Genomic DNA, 9,802 nt, shown 5'->3' with positions numbered 1-9,802 from the left:
AAAAAAATAAAAAAAATAAAAAAATTTGCAAGGCTTTTAGAAATCCTTGGGGTTGCCATGGACCCCCCAAGGTGTGCTGTAGGTCCGCTCCTTAGTGACGTGCAAAGGATTGTGGGGAGCAGCAGATGTTATAGGTAGTGTAGTGAAAGAGGTGGTGGAGGAAGTAGCCAAGGAAGCAGGAAAAAAAAAATTTGACGTTAGTCGTGTGTAATAGCTCTTATACCATATAGGATTGTGTAATACTGCCTACCTCAACCGGTATGGCAATGTTTCTATATATAATCAAACTTGAGTTACTTATCAACTCTAACTTAAACTCTATAATAACAATACAAGTTAAACCCTAGATGAATACTAGAGTCCTATCAGAAGTGTTCTTCTATTTACACTTGACGCTAGGGTTCTATCATGAGTGTTCTTCTATTGACGCTTAATGTTTATCTTCCTTGTCTTCATCTTCAACGATATCTCTAGTAGTAGGAGTTTGATTTGGTCTAATAGGATTTCTCTGATTAGTTCAGTTACTTGATTATCATATCTGCCATGCCCTTCACAATATTAAGGAATCTCTTAGTTCCCTTCTAACCGGAGGTCTTCAAGCTTGATTCTGTCATGAGATTGCATCATACTGTAGGTGCTGCATAAGGAAACCTTCTTAGTTTTGAGTAAAAAAGTTGCTGACTTGGATAGATACGATGTTAATCCATTTGGTTAAGAGTTTGTACACACCACACGCCCATGCACTCATGTGCAAACATTGTTGGCATGAACATGAAATCACCCTCTCTCTCTCTCTCTCTCTCTCTTTGCACAAGCATTTGCTAGATAGACTTGTAATGAATTAGTTTGTCATTCATTTCATAACCTAACCTTGCCGTTTCAATGGGAAATGCAGTAAATGATGGAATGAGCAAGAGGGCTGTTCACAAGGCCTTTTTCGAATCAGCAGCACTCATTGGTGCTAGCATTCTCCAAGTTTACCTTCTGCGCCGGCTGTTTGAGCGGAAGCTTGGGACGTCCAGAGTTTAGATGTGGAATTGCCATAGGATATTTATCAATTTGTAGAATCATGAAGCCAGACTCTTCCTTCAGGCTTTTGTTTGCCTTTTTGAATTTTTGTGATTACTCCAGGACAAAACAACATGCATAGAGACCGTTTTGTTTACTCTTTGGCAGCCTTGCCTTGAAGTGATAGTGTCCTGGAGGCACAAATACATGTATTTCAGCTCAACTGTGGACGTACATTAGATTAGCTGCCATTTTGACCAATCTATGCACCAAAGGCAACCCTTAGCCACAGGCTGCATCCATATATCATTGGTTATTTTATACCAGTTCATTGTTGCAATAAGCTAAGTCTTTGACTGGCAACAATGACGCATGGAAATAACAAGGCCGTAGAAATGTGTTTCATTTTTTAGTATATAGAACAATGTGTATTTGAAGAAGGGTAGCTTCACACGGGGATCTCACCCTACACAGTAGTATAGTATAACCAGAAAACAAACGACTATGTTGGCTAAGGGTAAAGGTTAGACCAACCCTTACAGGCCCCCCTCTCCCTCCAAAGGGTAAAGGTCAGACCAACCCTAGAATAAGAGGAAACTTACTTTATAAGTGTTTTGAGAATAACTTACATAGGGAGGTTGCACAAAAATCACCTTTTGTGCCACCAATAAGAAATTGACACATCAGAAAACTCAACCGCATTATATTATACTCCAAAAAAATTAAAATTAATTTTTTATTAAAAAAAAAAAAAAAAAGTTGGAAGGTGGCCGATACATTAAGATTAATGACCATGCATAGACCATGGGGTGTACGTAGCGGCCCTCCATGGCTGGGAATAATGAACCTGTAATGCTCACCAAATCCGGATCACCGGGATTGGCATTTGGCCGCATGCACACCCGATATAAAGAGTTGGCTCATAGAGCCCACTCCCGTGGCTTTAATGGAAGTGCAAACCAAAGGTGTGGCATGACCACTCCAGCGTAATTTAACTGGCTGCCGACCACCCAGTCGAATACAGGGCTCGCCCGCCCAGAACCATGGGAATGGCCGTGACCACCCATGGCCTGGGGGCGGTGGCCGGCCACCCAATGTGGGGGAGGTGGCCACCCCTTCAAATCTGCTTTTTTTTTTTAATAAAAAAATTAATTTTTTTAATTTTTTTGGAGTATAATTTAGTGTGGTTGAGTTTTTATTTGTAGTATAAGTCTAATGAAATTAGCTGATGTGTCAGCTCCTTATTGGTGGCACAAAATGTGACTTTTGTGCAACCTCCCTATATAAGTTATTCTCAAGTGTTTTACATGACTCATGTGCAATCATAATGTGTATAAGTTTTTGGGCATCATCCTCTTATAAACTGGTTTTCAATGGTGAATTCTACGTAAAGTTTGTAACTACCATATAAAAGTTCATTTGAGCTAGACTTTCAACAGAACTCTTGTCCAAATCCTCATTTCTTCGAGAACAAGAGAAGCCAATGGGTTGAGTTTTGAGTTGCTCTAAGGACAAATGTTAAATTAAGAGGCTGTTAGAAAAAAAAATTCTTTAACTCAATTTAGAGAAAAACTTTATTTGCCCCTTAATTGGTTTATGGCAGGAATAAAATCACAAAAGTAAGAATCTGAGTGCTTAATCCACATAAGAACACTATCGTAAGGTTGTTTTTTTTATTTGACTAGCACACTTTGTGCTACTAAGGTCATCTCCTTCCTCTCCCACTTTAAATTCTTATTACAATGTAAGACAATAAAGGTTTGCAAAATAGTGGTAACCCTGTATTGGGTGATGACGTATTCCAATTTTTCAACTTTATTTCCCTTGACTTTTGTCTGTTCACAGTACTATTTGTTCTCCCCACCAAAAAAAAAAAGAATAAAAAAAAGTTATTTAAGAAGAAATCATAGCGAAAATAATGTAAAATGTTTTGAAGATCACGAAAAGTGCGTAGAAGGGCTCGAGAGTATCAGTTCCTTTTTTTTTTTTTTTTTGGCCAAGTAATGTATATATCCAAAAGGGTAAAATGCCCCTAAGTACTCAAAGCTTGAGAATATTAGTTCTTTGAATCATTAGTGAAGGTTATCGCATGTAAACATCATGTGTACTAAGATTGCGTGTTCTTTTACGCTTTATAATGAAAATAATTACTTATTAAAAAAAAAAAAATCATATCATAATCAAGGCCAATTTGATAATACAAATAACAAGAGAACAGACATCACAAGCAAAGCTCTAGAAGAGCACTAGCGTAATACAAGGCACATATGGGAAGAAATAGCCTGGCTTCTAATAAATAAACCACAACATCAGTGCATATAGATACAATAAGTATTTGTCTTCTTTACCTATTCCCTCACCACAAATCGTTTTACAGCACACACTACATTGATTCCAGCAGAGGCCACCATGGCTCTACAGCTCCCATCTTCTTTGGGGCAAATATGGTGGAGCTAGTTACAGAAAAACATGCTCTCTTATGTTGAAGCACTCACACAGGAAGGACCTTATCAGGATTGTGTAGGTGGGTCTTGAATGCAGCAAAACCATTTTTTCTGAAAACCAGTGAATCGTGACACATCACACATTAGCTTTTACAAAAAGTGAGTGGCAAAAATGAATCATCCATTTTTCAGTTCTAGAAATAAAGAAAGCAAATAGCATCTTACAGGCTGAGGCTTGCCAGGATCCACTCCAGGCTTAATTTGAGGATCACCCTTTCCTGGTGACTCTGGTTTGCCACCCGTCTTCTTCTCATCCCTAGCCTTATTAAAAATCACAGTAAATCCCTCAGCTGAAGCAGGATCGTTGACATCCCAATCACCAAATTTTGGCAGTGGTCGACCCTTGTCCTGCTGGAGAAACAGAAAGGTAAAAAAGTTCCTATTAACGATTCTGATAACTGTGAAAGGCAGAGGACAGCCGCATAACAAAAAAAAAGTAACCATGTTCACAAACGTTACGCAAATTGTCATTGAGAAATATGTACCCAAAAAGGGAACTACTAAAATCCTCATTCTCCTTCCAATGATGAACTTCAGAAATGGAACATAGAATTAACCCTATCACAATTAGAAACAGAAGCCACATAATTCAACCCAAGTAATTTTCTTCTCCTCTGATGGAACTGAACATAATTAGCAAAACTAAAGAAAATATTTGGAGACTAAGGGGGAAAACTGATGATATGGAGCATTCTCCATCCAACATGGAGGACTAAAACACAGTAAGATGCAAACAAGCACATATATGAAAGCAATAGAATGATTTTGCTAATGGTGCAATGAAAATTAACTCGAAAAAGGAATTAAACTCTTATGCAATCATACACAAAATTTGAATATATAAGCGGCTGATTGCCACAATTCAAGCAACCAGTTACCAAATGAAAAGCATTCTATAACAAAGTCAGATGCTCATATTAGTCGTATGTCACCAATGATAATTAAATATTGATCCCAACAAGTTTGAAATAGGCTTCTAATTGATAATTTCCCATGAAAGCAGCTAACTACACAACACACTCGTCCATAAGTAAAAGCAAAGCATATGACAGACACCTTAATCAAGCAGTATTTTACCCCAAGATTCTAGACACTCGAGTACATAAAAGGACAGACCTTCATTCTGCTATGTCCCTACCTTCATCCACGTTAATTGGTCAGTCATAACACTCCAATACTTCCTCATAATCATGCCATAAAGCTTTGCCTCATCTGAGGCATTCTTTCAGGTCCTCTCAATATTGCATTAGTCATCTCACCCGACTGAGCAATCATACAATGAACAAAATAGCTACAGCTTTATACACTTCGTAAGGTGTCCAACTAGGTAGCACATTCAACTCATCCTACCTCATGATTAGGTGAACTCTAATAAGCTGGAATTTCACTTGATTCAATGCATTAATCGATCGGCACAATCCCACTATACACTTTGGGTTGATTTTGAGTAAAAGTATACTTGAAATAACCCGCTCCGACACAAAGTGAAAAATTTAAACAAGATATTACGTAATTTTCATCGACTTTAGTGCCATGCGACTACATCTATAGTTCTCCATACCCATGGCAATTTGCTGTTTTTCATGTCTTTAAGTCATTTTTGTTCATTCCAGAATCCAAATATCATTAGTGATTGCTCGGGTGTACTAACTAAAAAAGAAAAAAGAAGTGAAAGAAGTAGTAGCAACTTATGGATTATAAAATCAATCGTGATCAACTTATTCCCAGTTTACTGAATTCATGATAAAGACCAAAGATAACAAATCGCAGAATTAAGCACAAACTTTGCGGTCCAATAACCATCTAAGGATTTGCTGGGTCAGCAAAGATACATTTTCTTTTTTATCAACTTGGCAGTGATGGGAGGGGAGGGGGTGAATGTTAGACAATTACATATATAATCAAAGAAATCCCATATACAAAATGAAAAAAAAGAAGAAAAAAAAAATACAGTAATCATAGAAGAAAACCTCGAAAGTACTAGTAAGTCACTCCTAATCAGGTAAACATACATTAGAACAAAGCTCCCACACGATGTTGCAGACATGTCTTAGATCAATACAAAGCTCCTCAGAATAGCAAAACAGATTCTCCAATCAAGTCGTTAACATACTCACTTTTTTCAGAGAAACATAAACTCGTTTACTTTTACAATATATATTTAAACTTTTGACATTTCACATAAACACAGACACAAACGGACTGACCCAAACGATCTTTCCTTTTCCTAAAACCATTTTTTTTTTCTCTCTGTAAAAACATTCTACACACCTTATATGCTCTCTTTGATTTTTGTTTCTTTTCATTTGTGTAATAAATCTCTAATAGAAGATTCCATTTCCTCCAACAACAGGAAATTGAATACACAGTTATTCCAAATTCAAATACACAAATCATTGATTTATAATTCATGGACGGCCACTAAAGAAGCTAATATAATTGGTAAAAATTCAGAGAACATACAGAATTATTGCTCAACTTTAACATAATTAATCAAATACGCCTTCGACCTTAAATTAAGAATATGAAAAATACCCAAATGATCAAATCCGTTACCAATCTCAACCAACCGAAACTGAAGCTCAAATCGATCAACAATCGAATCGAATCGAATCGAGCACAAAAAGCATCACAGGAAATAAAACAAAGAACTTCTAATACCAAACAAAAAAAAAAATTCCTATTTTTAGAGAGAGTTTACGTACCGACATGAATTCTAGAGAGAGAGGGAGAGAAACTTTTCTGGGAAAAGAAAAAGACTACAGAGCTATAAAGCAAGAAAAACCAGAGAGAGAGAGTCTTTTAGAGAGAGAGAGAGACACAGGGTGGTGATGAGGAGCTTTGTGAGTTGGGCCAGAAATGGGCCTCTATACCATGTGAAACGGAGAAATATTTAGGGCCAACGGTTTTGATTCAACGGCGTTATATTTGACAGGGACATGAAAGGTGTGACGTCGCCGTTAGTCAGTGTCAGCCGTGACGTGGAGTAAGAGAGAGAGAGAATTAATAACGGAACGGTGGTGGTGAGCTGGCAAACGGTGCTGTTGGGGTTGCACCGAGGCAGTGGGCACATTGAGTACTTGCTGGCAATCCTTTAACAGTTTGGATTTTCGATGTCTTAATCTTAATTAATGGAAGTATTTTAGTTAGAGACTCACATCCTCTACCAAAAGGGGGACCTACGGATCATCTGTAGGTGTACACAATAAATATTTTATGTGCTGCCACGTGTTGACATGTAATTTTGAGATTGTTATTTATTTATATTATTATTATTATTATTTTCTGAAGATTGATGTAACTTCAATCATATGTTGACAATATTAACTAGTTGTAAATGAGTTATAAGTCTAACATTACCAAATTTTAAAAAGCTTAATTGGCGTTCGCTGAGTCGACTGTTTGCAATGAGAGTCAATAACAGGCAACGTTTGATCGACCAATATCAAAAACACAATTCTTAAATACTCAAATCCAACTCAATATTAGGTTTCTTATTTTTTGAAAGGTCTAATTGGAACTAAATCCGTTAAGATTGGGACATCTATTTCAAAACTGGACACAAGAAACACATGTTTCAATCTCAATGGGTTGTTCTGCCTTGTAACACTTAAACGCTCTCATTCGGTTTATCTCCTTGACCCATCCCATTCGATTTTGTCAACATAACCAAATTTTCACTTTCTATTGTATTTTTATTTTATTTTGTTTTCTTCAAATTAAAGTTTTCTTATGCTTATTGGCTTAATTCGGCGGGTTGTTTTCTTATTTGAGCATGTTGTGGAATATTATAGGTTGTGGGATGTAAGGGATAGGTATTGGGTTAGTTCTTGAGGTGCCATAGTAGTGGGGGCAGTGTAAGGGATTTCAGGCCATGGAGGCTGAAGGTGGGCTCGGCTCATCTTCTCTTCTTTTTCAATCCCTTATCCCATTCAGTCTAAAGTATGCCACCTTTTTTTAAGTACATTCCTACAACAGAAACAAGCAAAATATGCCACATTGAATCATGGGTTTTCAACCTAAGCCATCACATCTTTCCAGACTTAAAAAATGCATTTGGATATGATGTTGGTTTTGCTGAAAAACATTGTCCTTGGAGAGATATGTGATTTTGATTATTGAAGCTTAACCCGCTCACCTTCTTCATTTTTATCCGAAGAAAAAAAAAAAAAAAATCAAACTTATTTCTTCACATTAATAAACAACTTTCTTCGCTTTTTACTTACAAAAAATTTAAAACTTATTTTACTTTTATGTCACATCAACCCACAGCCACCTTTATATCATATCAATCCATTCTTTTCTCATTTCTTCTCTAAAAAATTTAAAATTTATATATGCTAATACTGCTCAATAAAGTACTGCTTTCTAGGGTTTTGGGTTTTTTTTTTTTTTTCTTTCCTCTAAAAGTATTCTAATGTGATATAAAGGTAAAAACTATTTTTGTATTTTTATAAGCTTGTTTTGAGTTGTTTGTTAATATATTTTGTCTTGAGAAGAGAAAACAAAAGACAATAAATTCAAACAAACATGACCATGGTTTTTGCATGTGGAAGCAAGGCCTTGAGTGATAAAATTGTTAGATTCTGTATGCCACGCAGCAGCAAATGCATTATATTTTCATTATTTTATTTTGTAAAAGGGAACCCCTGGACAAGTTCTATGACAGACAGCCAAGTTCCTGCCTCCATTACAGGGTGCAGATTCAACACATTGAGGGCCTAACGCTCACTACACAAGCCAGCTTTATTAATAATAACATTAAATTTTAGACACACCACTATTCTGGTTCCCTCGTAGGGCCAACTTCTTTTACCATCAAGTTGCTTCATCCACCTCTTTTGGGCTGCTATCTATACTGCAAGCAATCTTGGTCTTCCCAAAATACCTGGGGAGAAGAAAAAAATCATGACCCTGAAAAAATGTACATTGACAAAATATGTATTTTCAGCCTGAGAACAACTTATAGATTGGTTATTACGTGCCACTAATTTTTTGTCCTGACCTTCCAACCAATGGACAGCATTGCAGAGCTCAGTGCTCACAAAAATCCTGAACCTCCCAGTGAATTCCCCCAAGCAGCATGTGAAGAAATGTCTCCTTATTGCTTGACACTGGCTGCTGTGGCTCCATCTTCTAGTTCTGTTTTTGGCAGTATTGGTGAGAAACAAATCTAAACCAAGATACTCATGGATTAGCAAAAATTGAGATTAAAAAGAGAGAGAGAGAGAGAGAGAGAGAGAGAAAAGGTTTAGATGAGAAAGCATGCACGCATAACAGAAATGAAATCATACCCACATTCCTTCACATAACATCTGAAAAAAGGAAATTTGATATATTCTTTGGAATATTCTTTGGAAGTAAGTTTAATATCCTGTCTGAATACCTTCATCAGGTTTTAGTGGAACTTGCAATCAGAAAGTAACCTCAATTGAGACTTAAAACTTCAGCTTTACGATGATAACTTTTTGATGACCAAAAGCGGCTTTTCATCCTCCATTCCTCACAAAATGCTAGCTGTGTTTTGCACTTTCTTTGAGCAACATAACCCTGTCAAAAGTTAATTGATCAGGAGCAAATGGATATCATCTGAGGTGGCACTCAGAATTAGAAAGAAGTTAAAACCAAGGAACAGCAAACAAGACCACTGATTGCTTTTTTATGGTATGTCAAGATGATTGATGGTTTATCAACAACAAAACTCATGTTCTCCAAATCGAACTGTGCAATCATTTCAACAAATTAACATAACATCAGGAAAAATGAAAAAGATTTAAGGCATTAATGCACTCCCCATCAACATTATATTACAACAAAAAGAATCTAAGATTAACCTTTAACATATTGTACTCTTCCTAATTCAAATTACCAATAAAAGAACAAACTTTATTTGTTGTTTTCTCTGATCTGTGACTAAAAATCACAAATATTAATTCATGTTGTAGCTCCATCACAAAAATTGCTCTAAAAGGCAAAGAACCAGTAATAAAAACATCTCCCGAAAGTGTTACTATTATGGTTGGACACTAGAATTCTTACAGCCCATTTGATCCATAGATTACAATTGAGATGATGAAGCCAAAACTTCATTTTCCATTTTTTTCTCTACATCAGCCACAATATGCAGATACTTATCATGTGGGACCCTAAAGGCTTTAGATATAAAATAAACTAAGGGACCATATGTGACGCCCTAGAAAATTAGTCCCACATTGGGTGGGTGGATTACCCATATTAAGTGGGTAAATTATAAAGGTGCTCATGAGTAGTAAATCCAACATTGGTTCCTT

The 9,802-nt window shown here is 36.4% G+C and overlaps 1 protein-coding gene and 1 long non-coding RNA gene across 3 annotated transcripts; both read right to left on the bottom strand.

Annotated features, from left to right (window-relative positions):
• Positions 1-3,185: 3,185 nt before the first annotated feature.
• On the bottom strand, positions 3,186-6,351 carry LOC132175187 (protein NOI4). 2 transcript variants are annotated; one of them, XM_059587051.1, is made up of 3 exons: positions 6,218-6,351; positions 3,678-3,863; positions 3,186-3,563 (listed from the first exon to the last, which is right to left on the bottom strand). In XM_059587051.1, the coding sequence occupies exons 1-3, from the start codon at positions 6,221-6,223 to the stop codon at positions 3,519-3,521; spliced, it is 237 nt and encodes a 78-aa protein (XP_059443034.1). In that variant the 5' UTR covers positions 6,224-6,351; the 3' UTR covers positions 3,186-3,518. The 2 variants fall into 2 exon arrangements, with proteins under 2 accessions (XP_059443034.1, XP_059443036.1); XM_059587053.1 differs by having other exon boundaries at positions 3,678-3,860.
• Positions 6,352-8,118: 1,767 nt separating this feature from the next.
• LOC132175634 (uncharacterized) lies at positions 8,119-9,759 on the bottom strand. Its single transcript, XR_009439451.1, has 3 exons — positions 8,807-9,759; positions 8,518-8,654; positions 8,119-8,400 (listed from the first exon to the last, which is right to left on the bottom strand). It is a non-coding gene; the product is annotated as an uncharacterized LOC132175634 (long non-coding RNA).
• Positions 9,760-9,802: the final 43 nt, after the last annotated feature.

Source organism: Corylus avellana, chromosome ca3, assembly GCF_901000735.1.
Source record: "Corylus avellana chromosome ca3, CavTom2PMs-1.0".
NCBI lineage: Eukaryota > Viridiplantae > Streptophyta > Magnoliopsida > Fagales > Betulaceae > Corylus > Corylus avellana.
This window is presented reverse-complemented; position numbering and strand designations above follow the sequence as displayed.